The 26,423-nt window shown below is 32.6% G+C and overlaps 1 protein-coding gene and 1 long non-coding RNA gene across 4 annotated transcripts; both read left to right on the top strand.

Moving 5' to 3' along the window:
• The first annotated feature begins 4,512 nt into the window (after positions 1-4,512).
• On the top strand, positions 4,513-12,114 carry LOC148626184 (homeobox protein otx5-B-like). 3 transcript variants are annotated; one of them, XM_088569948.1, is made up of 5 exons: positions 4,513-4,537; positions 5,634-5,684; positions 7,630-7,863; positions 9,862-10,031; positions 10,910-12,114. In XM_088569948.1, exons 2-5 carry the CDS (start codon positions 5,672-5,674, stop codon positions 11,414-11,416), a joined length of 924 nt encoding a protein of 307 aa, XP_088426074.1. In that variant the 5' UTR covers positions 4,513-4,537; positions 5,634-5,671; the 3' UTR covers positions 11,417-12,114. The 3 variants fall into 3 exon arrangements, with proteins under 3 accessions (XP_088426074.1, XP_088426073.1, XP_088426075.1); XM_088569947.1 differs by lacking the exons at positions 4,513-4,537; positions 5,634-5,684 and having other exon boundaries at positions 7,449-7,863; XM_088569949.1 differs by lacking the exons at positions 4,513-4,537; positions 5,634-5,684 and having other exon boundaries at positions 7,451-7,863; positions 9,877-10,031.
• Positions 12,115-18,226: 6,112 nt separating this feature from the next.
• LOC148626183 (uncharacterized) lies at positions 18,227-26,054 on the top strand. Its single transcript, XR_015920200.1, has 4 exons — positions 18,227-18,260; positions 24,123-24,196; positions 25,102-25,212; positions 25,933-26,054. It is a non-coding gene; the product is annotated as an uncharacterized LOC148626183 (long non-coding RNA).
• The last annotated feature ends 369 nt before the right edge of the window (positions 26,055-26,423 follow it).

The following is a 26,423-nucleotide window of genomic DNA, read 5'->3' as shown; positions in this document are numbered from 1 at the left end:
CCTGTGCATATTTAAAGCCCTGTTTAAAATGGGAGCAAACATGCTTCATGGTGTGCTAAATATCCCGCCCCCTTTATTACCGGACTGGTTGGTAATGTAAGGATTGCATGCATGGGCTCTTGCAACTTCAGTGTTTGATTTAAAAATGATTTGACTATGATGGTGTACATGTATTTTCATGTATCTGAATTGTCTGTTTATTTTTATGCTGTCGTATTGTTTGGTCGATATTAATTAACATTTGAATTTTAAACATTATAAATACAGTCAGCAGCATCTGCCTCTCAGTATCCGTCGCTCAAACAATGACGTCTGTACATCTCATTATCCTCTACCTGTCATTTGAGTTTTGGTGATTGGTTGTACCTTAGATAAAGTGAGTACCGAACAAACGTTAAATCAGGGAAAAAATCTCCAAGATTTTTTTTCCAGTTCATTATTTTAAGTTTACATGTTTGAGTCGTTTTCTATATCATTATTTCAAAATAATTAAAAGCTGATATTTTGTTTATATTCTACAGTAGTACTCCAGTCCTTTAAGCTATAAATGCAAGTTGATAATTCACAGGACATCTTTGGTCCTAATGTTTTATCATAATGTCTGTCTTATTTCTCAATTACGTTTTGTAGAAAGTGTTCTGAAAAAGGTTTTTTTCTGTAGAAAAGCTCATTTCTTTTTCCGACTGTGGTGCGTTTACAATATCCTTCGTGCCACTCATAAAACGATAAACGTCTTTTGCAATTTTATAGAAAATTAAAGACATATCCTTTACTTGAAGAAGTATTCCGGTATATCGTCCGTGTTATTGAATATATGTTCTACGTGGTAATAAATTCATTAGAATTTCTCTCTGTGTGATCTGATAGTCAAGAAAATAATTAGCGATCATTTTTGAGGAAACAGTTTCCCTATCAGATTTGTGTTTAATTAGTAATATTTCTTTCGTGTCCTTTTATTGGAAATTATTTGAAAAGTGATGAGTTGTAAAGATTCTGTATAAAACATCTAAAGATAACTGCGAAAATATGCTTTTGTCTACACGCGCCGATTGGAATTAGTCAGTCTGTTCAGGCCGTTAGCGGGCGCGATGTTCACAGTGAGAACGTGCGTTAAGGCGATAAGCCAATCGCACAGTGTCATCTTTCATAGATTCGTCTGCTTCACAAATTGAAGAATGGTTTTGCTCTATTTTATTACATTTTGAATGATATCTCGACCTTTCAGGAACCGACAAGTGTTTCTAAGATGCGATCCTTTCTCATTAGAACGGAAATCTCTAGCTGATGCAGAAACAGGAACAATTAGGTTCGAGGAAGGCTAATAACAATGACGGGCTATGAAGATATGAAAGGTCAAAGCGGAACTTGGTTTGGTGGTAATTTGGTTCCGGATGAGCATGCTTCTGTAAGCGTTTAAAATCTGACCAGTAAATAAAACATCTTCTTCACTTCTGAATGCAAATGTTACAGGAAACTATCCAAACAGCTCAAGAAATATCCAAATATTAAGCAACTCACATCACAAACAAAAATGAAAGTCTTGATGTAGAGGTTCGCCTTGAATGATATTTGGACAGTGGAATGCACTCTACCAATGTTTGGCGGACCCAAGTTTCGCGTATCATCAGACGACAGTTTGTCTTTGCATTGTGTACGGGGCGATATCGTTTAATTCGTTGGTAATTTAGAGCTAATATTTGTAATGATATCATATTATATTTGTTTAACTCGATCATTTAAACCACGTAAAATAAAGAAATACTGCGTAATCAGAGTCCATGTTTGCTGTTTTAATAAATCTAAACCATGCCATACGAGTCTTCAAACCTAGGTAGACTTTATATTGACTTTTTTAACCAAAAGTGTCATCGGATCAAATTTTTATATCGGCTCGTTACAATATAAGCAGATTTGTAAAAGAGGGAATTATTGAACATTAGATGTTAAATACTTCTGTATTATCCGGAGACCAAACATATATATTGTAATATATCTTATTGATGCACTGTGATGCTACCATATTTCTAATCCTATATAAACGAGAAGGTTATAATCGACTCTTGATTCTTTGATTTCATATGCATATTCACACGTTTGCCATGTATGTGTACTATAAGATTTAAAGTTATAAACTGGGATAAAGTGTTAAATTTATGTCAAAAGGGAGAAATAGTGTAGAAGGTTCAAGATCGTGATGCATTACTTCAGCAATGCAGGACGGATATGAAGATTTTGAAAAAGGGGGTTCCAGAAAAGAGGAGGGTTCCATGCTATTATTTGTTCGTGAATTGCCCAAGTTATGCACGAAATGAACCAAATGTTCAAAAAAAATGGAGGTCCCAACCCTCGATCTTCATCTGCATCCTGAACTGGAATGTCAATGGTTATCATTTTTAAATGGGAAACGTTATTTTTCTAGATATTAAGTAACTGAAATTGGTAAAAACGGTCGACTTTTTTTTCTGGATTTGGTAGTGTCTTGGTCAAATGTATTGAACGGTAGCATCAGAGAAGTCCCACAATATTAAGCATGTGGTAGAAAACTACATAACATTTCCATAATGCAACTAAAACAATATACTATGATATGCTGGAAACGATACCAGCCTAGTTGCTTAAAGATACCCCGTTAGCCAGAAACAAAAGAGTACATATGCTTTAAATTGTTGACGGCGCATAAATTCAACAAACATATTATCTCCACACAGTTTCATTTATCTGTGATTTTTTCCTTTCAAACAAAGTAAGTTTTCCCTTCCATTTGCATTTATAATTTCCTGTTTTCACAAGAAGACTGGGTATAAGCTTATGGAATGGGGAACGCTAACTGAATGCCATAATTGGTAAATAAAACATCGGATGTGACCTCTTTGTCGAAATGTCACGATTTTACCACGCTTCCTGTACCTTTTACACGTGTAAACAAAATTGTTTGTTTGGAATTCTATTTTTGTATATTTTTTGAAACAGGATTTTTACGGGATTACGAAATAACTTCCCAAATTAAATCTTTTATTTCCGCTGATTAAGGACTTCGATTGTCATGCATTATTTATTTTTTGATATCCGCAAATGTATAATGCAACCAATATCACAAAATTATTCATATTAAGAAAAATCAGAGAGAGAAAAACAAGTCACTATTCATTTTTATTTTCTTTATATATTTTCCATTTTATATTTGTTTATCTAATTATTATATTACATATATTGGTAAATTTAAACCTAATACACAATTTTGATAAAAATAAAATAGAATTAAAATCTAATTAGTGACAAATATAAATAAGAAAGTATTCCAAGCTCTTAGAAAAGGACGTCAAAGCCATATTAACGAATTTCTTTAAAAATTGGCACTTAAGGCTTACAAAAATGACAGCAGAAAAAACAACATATCTTGACACGAATATTTAATGCAACACAAGCGAGTATGAACGTAACTGCTCGTTAATAATTTTCAAAGGAACTCTAATTGGAATATATGACTTATGGCAAAGTAAACATGGTGTCACGTTGACTTTGACTATTTTTGTAAGAAATTCAGGCTTGTACAAGAACTTTGGTAATTACTTAAAGAGGATAATCTGTCTAAAGAGGATTAGCATCATAGCTATCATTAGCACGCGCTTATTCTCACTATTCTCACAATAAACCCTAAATTTTAATTAGTCCGTCTTTAAAAGTCCACCATAAATTCGGGAACTTTGAAGTCCACCTTAGGACCCTAATTTTAGGATTTGAGCCGTTTCTGCTGTTTAATATTTTACACAGTATCTAAATTACATTATTAAAACTCAGAAGGGGTTCGCAGTTCCCTCAAAGAACAGAACCCTATGGGTTGTTTGTTTGCTCAAGAAGCTTAAAGATAGGAGTGAAAAATTACACTAGCTCATTGATAGTTAATTAATTAAGGAGCAAAGCACGTCGGATCCAGCTCATCTGATTAAATCAGATTCATACTGTACGCCAATTACTACCGAACCTTTGATCTCTCTGGATACCGTTAATTCTCACAGCGTGACCAAAATCTACTACTATTATTATTATTATTATTATTATTATTATTACCATTATTATTATTATTATTGGAAAGTAGTAGCAGTAGTAGTATCGGGCACTATCCATCAGACAATTTATGTAAATCTTTTCTTTACATAGTCAATTAAAATATTTTGAAAAAGAAATTAGACTTAGTAAGCAAAGTTACATAGATATATGTATATTATATGTCTCTGGTATACCCGACTTTTTCATGAAGTCGTCCTTCTCAAATGCGAAGTTTGAATATTATATCAAAATTTTGTACTCATAAATAATTTGCGACGTAGAAACAAAATATAAAATAACAGTATATCGTATTTACGTCGTGGAACATACTGCGTTGCAAATATCGACGATTATTCAAATGTCAAAATGTAAAAAAAAAACAATACTTATGAAAAGAACAGAAAAAAACAAAAGAACAATTTTTGTCGTTATTATTGAACTTCATAACACAAAATATTGTCCAGATACAGATAAACATTGCACAGTACAGGTACGTGTATCTATAAGATTTATAACGAAAACACTGTATAAATTGTGAAAGCGAATATAGCATTAAATGGACATTTCTGAAAAACCTTGAGTAAACCGTTTCGCCTGAAAAAAAAAAGCAAAAATCGTCTTTCATTTGATGCAATAATGACACTTTTCACAACATTTATTTCTCTAATTGCATCATGTATTTCTCTATTTAGCTATTATACTTAAAAAGTTCCTCCTGCAACTGTTTTCAATTTTGAATTCTTATATTTTCAAAGACTCACTCACCAGTTTGTATTGGACAATGCTTTGTATTAAAATTGGTCTTACCCTGTTTGAATTTACATCTACATTTCGGGAAAAAAATGTTTTAAAAATTATGCCAATACGAAGAGCGAACATGAAAACACAATATACACAGAAAACACTTAGACAAGCCACCAAAAACTAAACGTTTGGTATCAGTTGTTTAGTTGTTAGATTTGCTGTTTTGTCCCTCGCATTTGAAAAAAAAATCACTATCCCTACAAAAATTTGCAACATTTATGTTTAAAAAGGACAATCCTATTTGATGAAGTTTATAACAGAAAATGCTTTAATTTGACAAAGAAGCAAGTTAAGTTAAAGTGGACTTGCTGTAGAATTAATAAAGAATATGCTCAAGAAGTTTAGTTTTTATGCAAGTTTTAATACCGATTATATATTAATCTTATTTTCTTATTTATTTTTATTCTAGAAAATCATCTAACATTTTTGGGTGAAACCCTACAATTTTTAATTAAGACAACTCAATTTTTCATTGGTTAGTCAATCAAATTTAGGCGGAGCCTAATTTTCACACGAGTACTAGTACAAGTAGGCGACCGCTTAGCAATATCAATCATTATTTATTATTTATTGTCACCGAATTAAGCCGTGCTTTACACAGTTAAGAAGATTCTAAGCTTAGAAGTAATTCAACAATTTTGTATTTTACTCCAAGATTTTCGTCTTAAATCTTTGGCAGAAGACCGTATACTTCTTTTAATCTATCGAATTTGGAGATTGAGTTTGCTAACATTTAATTTTGATGCGACACTTGTAATACGGATTATCCCTACTTACAACAGGTGATCAGTTGGAAAAATACAGAGTTTCAAGCTTCTGAATGACCAACGCAGGTAAATATTAAATTAAGATTATACTTATTTAATTTTTACAAATTAGGTATTTAATATTTTAGTCACCATCCCGTGTATTACTTACAAGTACTTCTCTAGCACTACAAGAAACTATTGCGGATTATTGAATTAATATTCGTTTATTTTTATTTGATGTGGGGACTTTACTAGAGCGGGAAATATTTTTTTATAGGATTGTGTTAATATTTCATTTCCAAAATGTCGGTAGAGGATATTGCCTTGACAAATGCTATTCCCCCTGAACAGAACATGGAAGGTAGGAGTGCTTAAACTCTCAAAATAACTTTTGGATAAAGGATTTACCTATTGGAACCATACAATAGAAAGCATCGCTTTTTAATTATTATTACATTAAATGAATATATACATATCAGTTAGTTTAATGTTACTTTTTCAGTAATTTGTAATTGTTGTCAATATTATACAAAATATTTACAAATATTCGGACTTTGGTGTGTCCATATTTGTGACCTTTACATTTCCAAGTTCGTGGTGACACTTCTTTATCAATTGAAATGATAACAGAATGACAAAATTAAGTCCATCAAATTTTACAGGTCAACATACTTCGGACATTGATGTCAATGTGAAATATATATTCAAGTTAAAAAAAATGTCTTTTAAAAATTAGAAAATAATCTGAAATTTCAATTTTAATTTTTCACAAAGAATAGACCGTTAAATGCAAAAATATATAATATCTTAAAATATATTGTAATATGGTTTTAATATTTTTTTGTTTTTAGTTTTAGTTAATTTCATTGAATTTTGAGTCGAAGGAAATGTTGTTTTTTCTTCTGTAGTTTTAAAACTTAATTTGAAAAAAAACGTCACCGATATTAAGTTTATTGCGCACGATAAAGGGAAACCGAGTACTTAGGAGTGTTCAAGGTGTCTAAAATTGTGATCACTAGTAAATAATGTCACATGCCCAAAAAATTGAACAAATAGATGAGTTCATACTGTACAAATTTGGTGTGTGAAGTACTTCCTTTTAATTGTCGTACATTTTCAACTTAAAGTGGGAAAAATGAATATTTACTACATGGTTAATAAGTAGTTTCATGCCCTGAACATTGTTTTTCTTGTTTTCTCTTCCCTTTTTTGGAATTACAATGGCAATTGTTTTATAATCTCACAAAATATTATTATTGTTAAAAATGTAATCAACATTTCAAGATATTTTATATATATTTGAATATTTCCATCCATGAACAGAATATTTATCAGAGATCTAGACCTGTAAATAAGGAATGGTCTTTTTGAAGAATAAAAAGACGTGGAAGAATATAACGAACCTCATTTACTGTTTATGATCTTACAAATAAATCAAAAAACAAATTAAATTTTAACGTTCCCCTTAAAACATTTCAATTTTTCATCCAACTAACGAGTGGTTTGCATTTAGGGATGAAAGTTCAAGATATTTGTTAATTTTGCCATCGGCACATTTTTTTTTGGGGGGGGAGGGGAATATTGAACAGGTAATATTGATTAATTAGTGACCTATGTTCATTTAATTAACAAAAAGAGTAATTGATTGTATTGAGACAAAACTCACGGGAGATTGTCATCAATAAGTCTCGAACCGATTGGTCTAACCCCGGATTTTAACCAATCAGATTCAAGGAAATACCTGATAGTCAGTCAATGGGGCGGGATTTAAATGTAAGGCGTTTAAGTAGGAAAGACAAAATGAAAGATAATTACCCATCATACGTATCCGACAACAATACATTGGTCAAATAATTGTATCATTTGAACGTATTCATGGATCATTATACGGTTGGCCATTTATAGGGATCATTCAACATTTAGGACACCTGTGTGTTGATACCTTTATTTGTGAATGATAGTATTTTAACCATACAAGGACTTCAACTTTAATAGACTGTGATAAACAGCTAAATGCATCTGTTTTCAGTTCCAAATAGTGGTTTATCCGAGCAAGAATCTCAGAACACGGAGAGCTACCTGGAATCCTCATCACCGGAACATCCTCTTCACCACCCAGCGGGAATGACAAGCATCGCCTACAGTCAGCCATCAGTCTTACCACCATCCAGTATGTCCGGCAAAGCACCACCATACTCGGTTAATGGTCTCAGTCTGGCACAGTCAAATATGGATCTTATGCATCCGGCCATGGGATACCCTGGTAAGCTGATTGTCCGTAACTATTTCAAAACATGTCAAAAGGGAAAATTGATTTTATTTATTGTATATTTCAATTTAAAAAAAATGTATGTTAGTGTTAACGAAGAATTCTGCTCACGTTGACGACTAACACTGTAACTATCAATAGTTTTTGAAAACAAACCAAAACGTCTTTTACCGTATTATATATAAATCATATAAAAACAATGATAAAACAAAAAGATGACATATAACATAGACTTTGTGTTGTGAAAAATGCGAATTAGTCAAAATAGTATAGGTTTGTTTTTCTATTACTAAAACATTTTTTCTAGCTACCCGTTTTCACGTTGAAGTAGGATGGTTAACTAATTTGATTAAAATTACATCGAACTTCCACACCAAAATTCCTTCGCTTTGTGTTCTCAATTATGTGAGTTTTTCTCCGCGAGTGGCCTTTATTTTCTCCGGAAATTTTCAATAATAGTTTGGGGAAAGTGAATGTGGTATAAATGTCCTTTGATCCGTGTGTATCCAGATAGGCTTTTGTTGAGAGTTTCGTATCCAACTGTGGGTTTTATTCTTGTTTTATATTACCACTATGAAGTTGTAAACACGGCCTTATACAAACTGAAGCACACCTGCATATCATATCTAGACCTATTCGGTATCAAATTTGATGGTAAAATATCTTATAATAAAAATAATGCATTTCTACGTTTAAAATCTGTTCAAAATATTTTTCTTATATTTTGATCCTTTAAAAATTCGCATAATTTTACCTTCAGTTAATATTTCTTAAACCTAAAAGCAAGTTTGGATGTTCGTGTATTAAACAATTCTTTTTATTACGGATAAATTGAAGATATATGTACATTGATGAAACTTTTTTACCTCCTGCATCCGAGATCTTTTCATTTAAAGACAGTCACTATAATAAGACGGGAAATATTTGTCAGCAATGAAAAATTTGTATGTCGTTGGCAACATTGACTCTAACACGAACTAAAATCGAACGTTTAATTTGAAAATAAAATGAATTCAAAGGAATTCCGAAAGTGAAAAATTTTCACATGAACGCAAGCGTTTTGTATTCTGTCAGTCACGAATCCTATTCACATATTCCCATTCAAATCAACGGTACATTGCATTTTTATGAAGGCGATGCTCCTGTTATTGAAAAGAAAATAAAGCAATTTAATTTGTAAATTTTGACGAGACTTGAAAGTAGCTGCACGTTAAGTCACATACTTTTACTAGCAAAACAGTTTCGACGGGGCAACAGTTTCTATAGCTTTATAACTGATACAGCATCGGCTTTTATATGTCTTAGATAACAAGTATTTGTTCTTGTGTTTTCTTAACATACTGTGAACAATATTTGTGTGGTCCCCTGCAAATTTTATTGTTCAATTCACATTTTTCTTCCAACCAATACTTTTTATAGATTGTCAAATCATAGTCACATTCGCAAGGGGACGCACATCCGTCCTGTTTATAATGAATAAAGATCTTGTCCTTGTTTATGTATTTCTGGCGTCAATCCTCTCTTCAAACAGGCAATAGATCTTCACATTCTAAAAACTGATCGACAATTAAAATTACATCAAATATGTATATTTTGTACCGTAAAAAAAATCAGACAATTGTGTAATGTCCTGCGAGAAGGCTATTGTATTCTAGTGACTAAACGTTTGTTCCCGCTTCTGTTAGTAATGAAAATTTTTGTAGAAAATATCAATATTTTTTACATTTTCATTAAAATATTAATATATTCATTTCTCTGCCACTGCCAACAGATCAATGAGTTTGAACCAATTCAACTTGATTCGATGATTTCTAACATCTGTTGACAGCAAAGAAAGTATATAAAGACATGGATAGGAACATTTTCTTGATTCAACAAAATAAAACTTGCTTCTTTATGAGTAATAAAGTATTTCATAAACGAGCGAGGTGTGGTTGAATTATCCGCATAAGTTGATAAAGTTTATATGGTCGTGGCGTATATAGTCATTAGATTTTTATGTTTCAGTTGGCAACCCCCGCAAACAGAGACGCGAGAGAACAACCTTTACAAGGGCACAGTTGGATGTACTAGAGGCTCTCTTCCAGAAAACCAGATATCCAGATATATTTATGAGAGAAGAAGTTGCTCTTAAGATTAATCTCCCAGAATCAAGAGTGCAGGTACATACAATTTTAATAATAAAATCTTACATAATATGACAATCGCCTTTTAAGAATGGAATATCGAGCGGATATTTTGAATTGATTTCGATTTTCAATGAATTGTTCAAGTTTTCACACGGTCAGCCTTGTTTATCTTCTTTAATAGATAATTTCTACCACAAATATACAAATGAGAGATCATCATTATTAAGTTGTTTTCTTCTCTGTCTCAGCGCCCGAGGAAACTCCGAGTTTATATACATTAGTATTGTTCATTTCAATTTCTTATTTATCTCCATTTCAACGACTACTAAGTGACATTTCGTGAACAACATCTACCCGTCCTATCTAATTCTTTCACCCTTCTAATGAATCGGGCCGATTCGGAATCCGCGTAGGTTATATTTGCCGGGTCATCAATAAAGTTAAAATAATTACTAAAAATACACAGAAAAAAAGGCGTGAAGTACTGTACAAACAGGTGTAATGTGATAAAAATAAGTTTGTTTATATGATCGGCAAATTGTCGGTATTATATTCTCCATCGTCCTTTGATCTGTAAGAACCAAAAAAAAAAAAAAAAATCAAATAAGATTACACATAAATACAAAGAAAACATGATAAAAACAAAGCAAATATATATAATTATGTATACAAATAAACAAGGACAAATAAAATAATAAACAAAAATGAAACGTGATTTAAAAAAATCATAATTTTAAGTCAGACAGTGACTTCATTTATGCCAAAATTGAAAAAAAAAACTCTTTTGATAGGGAAATTTTGTGTTCAATATGGATTATCTTATCTTATTGTTTGTGCGAAGAGTTGTTGTTTTGTTTGCCTGATAATTATGACACCCAAGCACAATATTTAATATTCTTTTCCATTTTCAGGTTTGGTTTAAAAACAGAAGAGCCAAATGTAGACAACAGCAGAAAGCACAAGAAGGGAAACCCAAACCTCCAACACCGAAGAAATCTAAATCTCCTCCACCACCATCATCATCTCCTGTTTACTGTAAACCGCCAATTGTTTCTAGTCCCGTCTCCAACGGCAGCATGAATTCTGGGTCTTCAATATGGAGTCCAGCCGCAATCCCACAAGTTAACGATATCATGAATTCTAACAGCTGTATGCAACCACGTGGAGGTTATCCAATGCCGAATACACAGCCAACATCATATCCTCATCAAAATTATGGACATTCCTCATATTACGGAAGCATGGACTATTTGAATCATATGCAGCTACCAGTCATGACAAATCAAATGAATAACACTGGTCTTACAAACGGAAACCAGGTCGGATCATACGGTTCTCTGTCCGCACAAGGTTATGCGCGACCAGTAGAATGCGATTACAAAGATACATCATCATGGCCGAAATTTCAAGTGTTATGAAAATTCTGATCATTAACTGTCATATATTTATTTATATTCATCTAACGACATTATTACTTACAAACGACAAGGTCTTCTATGGACTTTGATCTGCAGACTGCCAAAGCGTTAAAGTTATCGTCATCATCGTCTGCAGCACTGGTGCCGCTCTAAGGCTCCTGTGATGAAATTGAAGGAACCGTTTACCTGTGGTTGATTCCAAACTAATCCTTGCCAATTCCACAGCGTGGAGAATATGAACAGTGCTGTATTTGTAAAGTGATGTTATTTTGTGGTGCAAATATAATTATTCAGTACTTGACAATCTCGAAATTGTGCATAATAATATTTGGTTGTCGTTTCCATGGTGCAATACTTTTTAAAACATATTGTAACATTTATTCCATTTGTTCCTTTACTCGTTTACATAATACTGGAATTATACCAAAAATACTCAAGTATGTCCCTCACAGTAACCATGACAACGATAACCAATTGATAAACAATTTCATATTTTGTATTTGAATATTTGAGATTGGTAATATTTTTATCTTATTGTATGTGAGATGAGTGATTGTTTTTGATTGTTTTGTATTTTGGGAAAAGTAATACATTATATATATTATAACAGAGTGTGTATTGTGTATTTTGAATGAGTTGTGTTAAAAAAGATTACCTGACAAATAGGAACAAAACGTTCTAATAAATCGTTGTTTGAATCATGGTCTGGTTCTTATTTTAATGCCGTCCTATTCTAAATGATGGAAACATTGGTTAGAAAAAAGAACAGAATATGTAAGGTAATACTATAACTAAGTCACAGATGTAACAGGCTTTCGCTTATGTCAACAATAATGTTTGAAGAAACAAGTATAAGTATAAGTAAAGTATTTGGTTTTAATGCTGTTAATGAGAGGTAATTCATTGAAACACATGGACAGCATACCGAAAATTGCGGCATTTATATTATGATTGGTATTTTTGTAATTAGAGAAAAGACATTAAAGATTTGAAATGTAATCCAGCTTTCATGCTCCCGAACGGTGCATTTAAAAGGTTTTGTTGCTTGACAGTATTAAAAATCCTACTGTAATAAACAAATTAATAGTCATCACAAATCTTACAAAAAGCTTAATGATTATTTGAATTACATCAATATGTTTTTAACATCATATTGACAAGTAAAAGACATAACGTATATCATTATAACTGTGTATCTAATCGTACAATGAGAAGTACATGAACACTCTGAGGAACAGTTCGATGATAATGTAACAAAAATATACTCTTATACGACATCCAACATTGTTTGAGTTCGAGGTTTCGTGCAAATACCTTTACTTCCATGAATTAAGACACCTCATATTTAAGAATATAATGTCTCTCAGAAATAAATCAGGAGACGACAATCTTCCAGATTATTATTTAAAACGATGTTTTAAAACTACATTTTGAAATTCCATTATGTTACCTAAAGCACTGCTAACACTATACTCATCAATGTTTTCCGAATAAAACTATTTAGATATAAAACATGTATTGTAATGCTACAACTCATCTGCATGTAATATGTAGTGTTATTTGGTACACAAATACAATACAACAATACGAAAAGCACTTTTGAATATGCATACAATATGCAGTTGTCACAACAAAATTTTCTTTGTGTAACGACTAGATGTGTGCGTTTTGGACTTTTGTTTCCATAAGAAATAGATATCAATTATAGTAATTCACACATCTGCAGTTAAATGGACTATAATCTCGCTTCTTCTTTTCAAACAAAACAAACAAAACAAAACATAACAATTAGACAAGACGCGACAAGACAAAACAAGACAAGACAAACAAACACACAAACAAACAAACAGCAAGAACATCTTCGACAAGTGTGGACTTCTTTCAAATTGATCTACCAGACTCGTTATATTAATAGCTAAATAAAAAAAAAAATAAAAGACGCTCTACAAGATCAATTCACTCAACTCGGAATTTCAAATGTAAATAAGTAATCAAAACCTTGAATAACATAGTTTTTAAAGAAAAAAAAAACCAAAACAAAACAAAAACAAAAACAAAAACAAAAAAATTAAACAAGAAAACGGAACCAATGAAAATTATTTTTATTATTTTAGATATAGAGATACATAATCAATCTAAAAAGACTTACTGAAACCTGCTAGTCTAGAAAAATGATGATGGTCTAATTTTCCAAAAGGAAACAGAACTTTCAAAACTATTTAATCACAAATATCATTAGCGATGAATGCCATTACCTTTTCGAATGCCAATGGTTGACTGCTGAAAGGAGTGCATGTATTGATAGAGAATACTCGAACAAATGTAATGCATTAAGTTTTAGGGACTTACGACTTTAAACTCGAAACTGATTAAATTTCAAATTGGGTGGACTGAGAACAGGAACGAAACGATTATGAATATTAAAAAAAAAATTAACGTATTTTTCATCGATAAATATAAAGTGCTATAGCTTCTACTCCGGATTCTATGGTTTATGACCGCCCTCGTAGACATATTACCTGACTCATGTTATATTTACTCACAAATTCTTTTGCAGGAGTGAGTTTTGTTTAATTTTTTTTTGTTTTCTGAATTGCCTTTTGCCTTTTACACTGTATTTATTACATTATTATCCTACATCACTAATGGCTATAGTAATTTCCAGACTTTGTTTGAACTTAGGTATTTAATTTTTTGTTTACATATGCGAATTTAAACATATCGGGGAGTGAAAAAATACCCCCTTTCCAAAAACAAAATAATTAATAAATAGATAAATAAATCAAATCAAATCAAATCAAGCTTGAAATTGAAATGGGATAGTTTTCACTTTAAAAAGTTCAGGCATTTTGAACAAGTAAACATACAGAATTAAAAAAAATATTTTTCATATAAAAACGAAATTTTAATGGTAAAGATGATTCAATGGTTAGTTCTTTATTTTTCATTTTGTAACTTAAATGAACACAATTGTAACCGGATGTACAAACTGAACATGCTTAAAACTGAGAAAAAAAGGTATATTTAAACTGATTTTACAGAGATTTTTTCAAGAATTTTTTAATGAGATAGGCTATACATATTTTTCATATACTCACTTTCTCATCGATGAAAGGGAAGAAACTGTTTAATTAGTTCTAGCATCATTTGTCAGACTTTCAAGTATGGCGGAGCGTGCAGTTTTAAATATAGCACTTGGAAGAAAGAAGCTCGAGTATAGATGGACGGAGTTCCAACCTCTTACGTTGTAGAAGTAACTTATTACCCTAACAGCTCATGTACCATTTTATTATGGTATAAAAAGGAAAAGGGAAAAAGGAAAGCAGCAAGGAGTAAAGTAAGCACAAAACAAATGAACAAAAAACACTACGTAACAGCTAAAAGTAAGAAATGGGACCTCTTTCAAATTAAGTAAAATCCATACCAACAACAGTTAAATGAACTAGACTTAAGAATTGCATCCGCAAAAATTGTGCTAATTTTGAAAAATAAAATCTCCCTTAGTTGGTATCAAGATGCTCTACATAAAATCTAGGTCAGGAAATATTGCCACGTTTCCTTTTCTTGCGTTACACTACGAGGAAAATATTAATCTAGGACAATATATGCCGTCTTGTATCGTCAGGTTCTTATTGAATAGTTTCAGCAAACTACACACATTATACAAATTCAATCTAAAAACATAATAAAAGGAATTATTGTCAAATACTCAAAAGAAAAGACACAGAAAAATAGACAGAAACAAAAACAGCATGCAGAAGAAATTAAAAGACATAAAAACTAATTGTTGCATATGCGATGGTAAACAACCATATATCTGCCACAAATGATAGCAGTTGCTCGACTGTGTATATAAATGAAATGATAATCTACATATATCATTTGTACGATTAAAGCACAATTTCTTGTTCGATTGAAATCCACCTTGACATTCGTCTGTTGTTAAAAATGCAGTTCCATAAGAGGCAGGCTTATTAAAATGACGCTATTCCCCATGGCAAAATTAAATGACTGTTGCCCTTTTTGTGCTACCAAAGAATGTTTCAGACAGTGGAATTTTTTGAAAGCATGAATACTTTTATACGCAGAAATCTTAATAGCTATATTTTACAGTAATTCTATATTCGTGAGCGTAACCAAACTTAACAGACACTCCAAACAGTTTGCAACAAAACTGTCATTCAACTGTCACTGTTTATGCTTAAATGTGGTATCTTTGAAGCTCTTCTGTGATAAAATACTTTATTTGCAATAACGTATGAAATTTTGCCACATATTTATCCAGTTTATTTTAGTCATGAAAAGCTGGGACTTCTAGTTGAATGTTTATTACATTTCATTGTTGAATTACAATTTTTATTCTTTAGGACACTGTCCGTACTGTGGTAAATTGTTTTCTAGTCAGATGTGCTACTTTTATGCAACAAAATTTACGCACAATTAAGGATAACGACTATTTCCTTGTGCTGGATGCCTAACGCAAATGATTTACTCCATTCCAAAATCTACAACGAACCCTCGTTCAAAAAGACTAGACAACGTTTCTTTCCGTTTTTTATTTACTAAAAACCTCTGAAACGGACGAGTGATCTAAAAGAGTAACACTGTAAGCAAACACGCTTCCTAAGTACGTGACGAGCAACAACTAGATCAAAAACGTCTATCAAAAAGAAAGACGGAACCAAGCAGGGTGAATGACAACGCACAAGTATTTTGAACATACCCATCAAAGCAACTAAAGAGTGAAAGAGAATCTCTACAGTGATTAGAGTGGATCTACTCGGACTAATTGATCAGTGCCATACAACTCGAGGTGGTATATGAAGACGATTGTGAATGAGAACTTTTAGAAGCATAAGAATCCGATTAACAGTTACTAGTAAGGAATTTCAAATACTTATTAATTTAAAAATAATCGCTAGATCTCGCTGGTCCTGTTTTTGATAGGAATATCGACGATGACAGCATAAGGAAGAGAAACCAAAGAACTTAAGATAAATTTAGGAGTGTATTAATTACAAATACGAATCTTCGTGTACAACCTAAAATGGACTTAATCAAACCAGCTAGGTATGGCTTAGCTTCAATGAAAGACACTATAACATGGGCATGCACAAAGTTTCAAACAAATAAAGCAATGTACTTTAAACCCGAAGAAGAGTTAGAACAGCAAAGATTCAAATAAAGGTCCAGATAGAAGAACTTCCAACCAATTCCAACAACCTGATGAAATGATCTAGGAAGTAGGTATTTAATCATCTAGCAGAGTAACCCATCAATAGCTAACATATTTCATGGCTGAAGAAAATAGGAAAAGTAGGCAAAAAGGAAAATACAAACTTTTCCAGAACTAAACCCTGCTTAGACAGATGTGACTGCTGCTGATTTATGACAGAACACTTATAGAGCGTATTAAAAATGTAGTCAAAAGTTTAATGACTGATGGGTAGATTTTCAACCAAAGGTGACTAAATGCATACTTGTTGACCTTACAAGACTCAACAAAACAAAATGTCATGACACGGGAATAGTGACAAGACTAGGAAGTAAATTGTTTGCAACAGCTTTTAAGGCGATGGACTCAAAATATATACTGGATTTGCCAGATAATTTGGTGCAAACAGTGTAAACACCAAAGAAACAACTTCATATTCAGTGAATACATTCATAATTACATACATTTAGTTAATCAAATGTGAAAATATATAGTTATTCCTTTGGTGTGGGCATAGCTTTTTGGATGTAAATATGTCAGGAAAAAAAAACAACAAAATATGCAATTCTAAGCAGTATTTGTTAAGTGACGTATAATTGTGACACCATTATGGCGTCATTATAAAAATGGGAACTGGCACAACATTGCATGTCAGAAATATTGAGTACAAAATAACCATTTTATTTCGTTCACTGTATTACACTATACATTCATAGAAAATCTTATGCAGTAGACTATAAAAAGGAGGGGGGAATGGCACATATCTGACTAGTGTTAGTGTCTTTGCTATACTGACGAAAGATTAATGCAGATGCTTACATGAACCATAACATAGGGTTTTGGATGACATTGTAGAGATAAAGAGGATAAAGAGGGGTACTTATAGGTTGTGAGATCAAAGAAAAAGAATTGCTTTATAGAGTAGATTAATTTAGAATGGATCTGAACAAAAACCTTGTCTTTACACAGAATTTTTTTCTTTAAACCATCATAGAATTTAGAAGCCTTAGAATTGTCAATTTTATTGTAGGAGCACTGATACAATTCACTTGATAAGGGAAGACGACAGATTGCATGGAGTCTGAGTGTCTGAACAGCAATAATGTTTCCTATTGAGGTCGTGTGCAGGGGCCTTTGTAGTCAGTTTCAGAGTCTGGGGAGGCTATCACTATGTGCAAAGGGAACACTGACAATTTTATCATGTTAAGAGTTCAATACATGAGATTGGTGTTCCTATTCAAGAATCAGCAAGTAGAGAGTTGGCCATCACAGCACACCCATTAGCTAGTCACAGTCTAAAGATTTAAACTTCCGGTGAAAGATGTAGATTATCCGAAGACGTTGGAATCATGCTGGGTACATGGAAACTTCAAGTCAAGCATCGACAATACACATTTTATAAAAAAAAACTAGTACTAATGCTAAAATGAAAACATTCGCATAACAACACTGTTGTGCTTCTTTTCATGTCGCGAATGAAAACCAGGAGATATATTGGACAATCATTAAACCCATAAAAATATAATATATACTGTAAAAACAAGTATGAAATTTGAACGGAACAACCACTTAAATTTGGTTTTGTATATAGAGTAGGGGAACTAAGATAACGTATCAGTTGATTTGAAGGTTTGTAATTTATTTCAAACTTTTTGTAGTATATCTAATAGCTTGCTCTTTATCTTATGTTCATTTGGAACTTTGGTTCTGTCTTCTGATATTAAAATTGATCAATGCTCCTTCTCCCTCTAAAATAAATCTAATTTTTTAACTAAAATCAATGACGCGTATGTCTGCATAATCTAGTACTTTGAAGATAAGTTTTGGCATATGTCGGTTTTATGCAAACTTCAAACAACACATTACTTCGCCACTTTTTTCTTGGACATTGGTAAATGGTTAACATGTTCTAAGAAAAATTGAAAATTTAAACAAAGTTCATTCATTTAATCAATAATTGATAGTTCAGCTGTGAGGAAACCAATTGTTTTTTTTTAAGTATAAAAACATCCATAGAAAAAATCGGTTGGTTATTTGCTAAATTATTTGACATAATCACATATTCGCTTTCCGCGCAATGAGTTCCTTCAAATAAGGAAATGAATATATTTAAGCCAGTGAATTGAATAGATGTACATGCTAAGTAGCCAAGGCAACTTTTCATTGGAAGATTTTTGGAAAAAAAATCTAAAAATGAAATATTTTATGTTTTACCCACTACTTTTGATAAAAGTGAAACTATGATATTCTATAAAGAGAGATATTAACCTTTTTAAAATTTGCAGTTTGTATCATCTAGTATAATTCGAAATGGCATGTGCAAGGAAAATCGAAGTGCGTCCTACAACAAAATAACTGGATCGACATAATATGTCTTTTAGAATTGCAGGTGATCAATTCGGAGTTGATCGGAAAAAGAGTAACGGTCACATCTTTTATATGTTTTTAATCATACACACACGTGTTCCAATGTTCAAGTTCATAGATACACATACGGTCAGATGTGTAAAATGTTGTAATGTTAGGTTATCTGAACATTAAGAGCCCTCTGACTGATCAAACATTTAAGTTGTTCAGATAATTTTTTGTTGTCCTTAGTTGTTTGCCGCAGCTTACACCCCGGTTTTATCTCTGAATAGTTTTCATATGATCTTCACATGGTAAAGCATTTATATAGTTTGAAGAAAAAAAATGTAACCTACAGATCATACATATGGGACCTGATAATTTCCAGACTGCATATTAGATCTTCCTATGTATTTGGTTTTAGTTCTAACTCGTTAAAATGCGTATACAGCATACCGAAATTTGCAACATTTGTGTAACAGTATTTTCGTATTTAGAAACCACTTGACTTGGTTGATGTCACTGCTGATGGAGCAACGGTCCCTTATGGAATTTTCTAGCCCAGTAGACTTTGAATTATATAATTGGCTTACCCCAAAAAATGCAGTATTACAAATATCAAAACCACTATAAAATTCAGACTTTATTCCTAGTATGTATTGCGCATGGTAGAACTTCTAAGTACTGGATTTGGCGTCCCATTTCGATATTTTTGGTTTTAATTATCTCTCTATAATGTAGATATTTCAATGTATTTGGTTTTGACAATGTGATATAAGGTTACAGCATAAACACATGAACAGCATGCCAACATTTGCAACATTTATATGATTGGTATTTTCGTATTCCGTTAACTATTCTCTTTGTTTTCTGTATACAAACAGTTTTTTATTTAACCGAAAACTTAACAAATTACCTTGTATATCATATGATTTGGCACTGTGCCGCTAGTTGCTTATAAATCCTGAAATATTGTTTCAACTGCGTTTTAATTCTTCACTAGTAGTTTTGGTACATCTACATGTATGTAATCTGATACATCTATTAATATTCGCCCTTTCAGATGTGTTTGAAGATAAGTTAGGTTTGTTTGTGTGAACTCTTTGTCGTTTTCTTCAAAATCTTTTCGTACACGTGGTATTGAACTAGCTTTTGACACAAAGTGCACATGTCCTTTTTGGGAATAGATGCTTCACTTTTTGACAATATCATCTTTAATATAATAGATTTTTTTTCATATAAATCATTTTATTTTAACACCTACGACTTTGTTTTCATGTTTAAATTTTATTGTTTTGTTAATTCTCTTAATGTATCCAGTCATTTCGATTATCGTCATGAAAGGACAACCACAGATTAATGAAAAAAACTTGTTTAATTCTGCTTCCATATCACCTTCTGAGTTCCTTTAAAAACTTATGAACATGAAGTATTGCTTTTTTTCTTATTGGTTTATCAAATTTGTAGAATAAAATAGCCCCGTGCAGGTCCGGGTGTCAAAAGAATAGGCCTGCAGCAGCGCTACGCTTGTCGTAAAAGGCGACTAAATAGTGTTAAGAAACCTAGCCGGGGCTAGGCGCTCTGCCCACTTAGCAACTGGGTTGTGTGCCCCAGGTGGTGGAATGGGATACCCCTGGCGTGTTACATGCTGGGGTTGTCAGGCTATAATACGGAAAACCTGACCGCAAACCATAGTGGTGCACCGTGCACCGTTTCTCGCACGTTAAATACCCTGTTGTGGTATTCGATAGGAGTAGGAACCTTTCCGCTCCGCCACAGGAGGCTAAATTACCTGACCATACCCATCCCTCCCTTTTTCTAATGACAATCAAAATTTGTTGACCTATTATCCTTGTGTCCTATCCCTTTTTCATTTCTTCATCATTTCATATTCATTTCCATACCATCCATTTCATGTTCATCGCCTGAATATAGCTGAAATATTTCTGCTCTGATGTTAAACACCAACAATCAATCAATCAATCAATCAATCAATCAGAATAAAATAAAGTATTTACCTTCCTTCATCTCCATGGAGATTTACATATAAGCGTTCAAATTCATATTAAGAGATTTTGATAAGTTCACTAAATTGACTTCACTCCAAACTGTTTTGTGTTTTGCAGATTTCTGAAATTTCTCATTTTTTCTAATACTGTCGTACTTTCTTCACTTATTTACGATGAATCGTTGTTTATGGACTTTTTTCTCTTTGGTATGTTTCCTCATAATTACCGCAAATCACATACATCGATATATTTGCTAGTTTATATTAGTTCTGCTAGGCTGGGCGTTACTATAGTATTGTGTCTTAGAGAGTGTAATCAAGGGAACCAAGGCTATAGCGGTAATCAAAAGAATGTAATCCAGGGACAAAGACCAGACATGGAAAACAGAAATACACAACAAAGAACATAAAGTAACTAAAATCATACATACAAAGTAACAAAAGTAAATGAGCAACTCGGACTCCACTAAAAACTGGGAGCATGGACCAGGTGCACCGGTAGGGTAAGCGTCCTCTTGTTTTTCTAGAAACACCCGCCGAGTTGCTCATTAAAAGTCAAGTCCGGGGTAGACAAACGAGGGAAGGAAAACTATGACCCGTTGAATAAATCAGTTTTCATGGTGCTGATGGATACACCATAACGATCCACGAGTTCATGATAACGATCTTAAAGATGATAAAGTTTTTCTTTACTTTTGAATTATGTCTAAGGTTCAATTATTACTATTTTCTACCAGAATATTACACTAGACAGTACATGAAATGAACCCTCTCCATCATGACGGTCAGATTTAAATGCATGGTCAATCTTCTCATTCTCATGTAGAGAAAGAGAGGTATCTCTTTCGCCTTTTAGAATTTTCTTGCTAATAATATCGAATTAATCGCTTCATTTACATTTACAATTTTCCTACGAAATTAAGGGTAGACATTTGTTCATTTATTCCAAATTTAGATATGCTTAGTTTTTTTCCTGATAATCCAGCTTATTTAAGAAATGCTCGTGATGTGAGAACTTTTACATATTGAAAAATTCTAGAGGAGTCTTATATCATTCATTTGCATGTTGTAAACATTTGGTATCAATCGTTATATAATGCTGAAAATGGGCTAATGGAATCGCTTAACGCATAATAAAGCCAAAGCAGAAGACAATTAATTATAATCAAAGTATCTGGTTCATTATGTTTGTGTTATAAAAAATAAAAACCAATGCTTTGGACTTTTATTTTAAGTTTTCAATACAAGTTGACTTTGGGTCATCATTTACTAAGTCAAGTTAGTCTCCTACAATTTACTATTATTTACTTTGGCTGCTCACAATTAAAACTTCTAAATGACTTCTTGATATTTATTCATATCACGTGGGGTTACCTTTTTGCTCCCTATATACAATCGGCAATATAATGAATAGAGCAAGTTTATTATACAATCAAAAGGGTATGATTTCAACTTGCTAACCTTTTCTTCTTTCCACAGAAATGCATGAAATCTATTAATGGTTAGATATCACTTGACGAATGCAGCTGAAAACTAATTATGATTTTTACCTGAATATGCGTTAACAATACCTACCCGCGGTGAAGGCGTAGTGATCTAGCTACGTATTGATAGTTCATCACCGTCATTTATAAATAATCAATGTAATGGTGGTTTAGACCTCACATCTGAAGAAATAACGGACTCTATCCAATCTTTTCCAGTACCGACAATCGGGCGTAGGTCATAGCTACAGGTCTGAATATTGATTCTTGTTTCCATAAGAATATTCAAACTTTGCATGCAGGTCTGGTTAAATGTTTACTCTGGTGCTTTCGTTTTGAGTAAACAGTTTGTGCTCATTTGTTCTGCTGTGTTTTTCGTCACGGATTAAAAGGCATCATTGGACCCGAGATGACTCATTCTAAGACCAACAGTTTTCAAATTTCTTTTCTTTTTTCTAATGTACAATCAATATCATCGAATAAACGTTTTCATTGCAAAATTTTCATCCATAGACAGACAATAGAAATTTGCAATAAAGGAAGGCTTCATCGTATTTAGCTTTTTTGGTACTGGTAATTTGACTTTTTTTTTATTAGAGCTGGTTTAATAAAAACCTTCAAGGGTTCCGAAAAGTGTAATCCAAGAAAACGTTTTCTTATGATTGTTCTCATTATTGGCGCTGAGAGGTCTTCTTTTACACTGTACCGTGTTGTAGTCTTCTTTCAGAGCTCATGGCTCTGTAGTTACAAGTTAATGATTTATAAATTTAACTTTGTCCGTGTCTTCTAATTAAAATAAAATAAATTGAAGTTTATTATATAATTCATTAAATGATTTTTGTTTGTGTCTATATATATTTGCTATTAATCTGATTTCTTCACTTTTGTTCATATTTGAGTGATAAATGGATATCTTCTGCAATACTTGTGATTTTATTCTCTTTGTCGTCAAACGATTAAAGCAGTATGGATTATCTTCGAATACTTTGATAATGAGCATGATTTAATTTTATTTTCTTTACTATTGACTGAAAAGTAAAGGCTAATATTACGAAGAATATAATAATATTGTCACTTAATCGTCAGTAAGGTCTTCATACACTAGTTTTATCCCATTGTATTCAATGTATGTGCATTAAATTTTGTGTGAAGATTATTTCACATCCCTTTTCATTTTAAGCGGATTACAATTTGCTAAGATCTATAACTTTGATTGGAGTTTAATTACCCGTAACTCTAAGTACATTATCGAATTAACTAAGATTTGTCTTGCATGCATTATTATTTCAAATTCGGACACGCGTAATCCTTGTCAGCTTGCACACTTAGTGGAAAAAGATGAACTTGCTGCAGTTTAATTTTAACAGGCAAAATTTTGTTTACAAAAACATATCGGATTAAAATCCAAATCCAATAAAATACACAATTTGATCTTAAAGAAAATCTCGTACTTGCTTTTCGCATCGTTCGTCGAATGCAATTAAATATTCGGGGTAAACTGGTGCTTAAATTCGATGAGCCATGAAACGTTGTCAGAATGAAGAAAAAGGGGTGAAGACTTCACACGTCCACGCCCCGATGCTTTGCCTTTCAAAGTTCTAGATGACATTAGCTCCCATTGATACTTTCATTGCTATTTTTTCTATGGTACAGGTTATCATTTGCAATTTAATTTGACCACACGATCGAAGAATAAAGAGAAGTGGTTTTCAGCACAGCTGATTACGGTAGGGATATGATAATGAAGAACGGATGACAATATACGGGTATTGAGGGCGTCAGTGACGAGCTATGGGAACAGTATCGGTGAGGCTGGGTCACAAGTCAATTATTAGTGTCAAAATCAGACTACAACAAGATACAAGACGTGATCGAATCAATAAAACTTCCATCAGATACCTATTAAATATTTCATTGAAGTTAATTAATAAAAGAGCTGTGTGACTTTTTAGCTTTACTATGAATATGCCAATATTTAATTAGATTGACAGTTGTATCAAAGATGATACAAAATTAATCAATATCAGACTTAATTGTGATATTTTTTGAAGTTTTATTTTTGTCCCGTTTTATATATTCTACTGACTAAATTATCGGATGATACCGGTATTACAAGAAATGGTTAAGTGATTTTTCTTGTGTGCTTTAATCAAAGACTTAAAGTGACCTTCTCCGTCTCATATTCAGGTTTGCCGTCATAAAATAACCTGCTACTCTACCGAAACACAAAGTGTGAAGATTTTGCTCATTTTACTTGAAATAAAAACATCACCTCATTCATTTATTTCCCTATAAATACACATAACTTGAGGGCGAGAAAAACATTAATTGGAAGTTATCTCATAGCAAGTATCAAATTAATATTCCACGTAATCCGAACTTTCCGTTCCTTTTTTTTTCTTTGACTGACAGCAAGTGCATTTTGCACTAATCATATTTTGGAAAACAATATGTAAGTAAATGAATGAACCATACATCCGCCCATGTCAATTCCGGCAATTTAGTTCCTGTTGCGACAATGAATGAATTATCATTTCAAGTAATATCAATCTTTTTGAATTAAACATCTGCTAAATTAAAATATCGAGAAATGCTAATTGTATGTAGTTTCCTTTTCTTTACTTTTCTTTAGAGCCGACTGAGTTCGCTCGGCTGCTGATATTACCGTCTGTATTGATCACGACCCTGCGAGAGCTGCCGCGACGGAACTTGTAAAAAATGCAACATTGCCCACGTTAAAAAGGTAAATTGTATAGCACGGGATGTCATGGCGTTGTTTTGCACGTTCCTTAGAACTTTGAATGAAGAAAAACAATAAGGTACACTCATCAGGACTCACAACAAAGAACCGAAGAAATATTTCTAATGTAAGAAAGGCATAAAAATGATATCGACAAATTGATTCATTTTCAAAATAACATTTCCACCGTGAAATTGATGTGGAAAGAGCATCTTCATTCTAAGAAAATCTTTGTATGCCGCAGAACAGTTAATCAGAAACAATCAATTATCAGTAATGTTACTATCCGTTTATTGTAGAAATGTTTTATTTATCAGGCCGTGACTTGTAGAATATCTTCCAACCGTGAATTAATGAAGACAACAAATTTCTATGCATTTATACATTTTTTCACTATAGAGGAACAATACGCCAATACAATAACGTCGGTGAAATGTAACCAGGATCCGCAGAGTTCATTCACCAACGCTTAAATTGGAATAAACATGCAAACACAACTGGACTACGTTTTCAAAAAATAAATAAATAAATAAATAAACAACAAATAAACAAAACAAATGTAGTAGTAGATTGGGAGCAACTTTCCCATTTGCTGGAAAACAGGAGTCACGGACTTCGGTGTTTCCCCATATTTCTTTAAAAAGCGACAATGCACTCATTTGTGGTTCCCATACTGCTGATTAATGGTGAAGTACCACTCCTATACTCCTATTAATATTTCAGATTTTGGTATGCAGTACACGTGTTTCAAGAAGTCCTTCATCTAAGCATTGAGACCAAATATATAGGATAATCTAAATCCAAAAATGTGTTGTATACAAAAAGTACTATTCGCACCATAAAACATGTACATCGAAATGTGAAGTTTTTGTTTGTTTGTTGGGGTTTAACGTCCGAGCAGCAATATTTCAGATCTATTCAGACGATGAACATGAAATGGATGATAAAATGAACATGAAATGAAAAAAAAAGGATGGGACACAAGGACAGTAGGGTCGACAAATTTTGATTGCCACTGGAAAAAGGGGGGGATGAGTAAGGTCGGGCAATTTAGCCTCCTGCGGCGGAGCGCAAAGGTTCCTACTCCTATCGAATACCACAGCAGGGTTCTTTAACATGCGAGGAACGTGGCATCTTTCCCAACACGGTGCACCACTATGGTTTGCGGTCAGGTTTTCCGTATTATAGCCTGACAACCTCAGCATGTAACACGC

The sequence above is a fragment of the Perna viridis genome, chromosome 2, assembly GCF_037379345.1.
Source record: "Perna viridis isolate PV_CMFRI_1.1 ecotype Kerala chromosome 2, ASM3737934v1, whole genome shotgun sequence".
Taxonomy (NCBI): Eukaryota; Metazoa; Mollusca; class Bivalvia; order Mytilida; family Mytilidae; genus Perna; species Perna viridis.
Note: the sequence above shows the minus strand (reverse complement) of the source record. Positions and strands in the feature narration are given on the sequence as shown.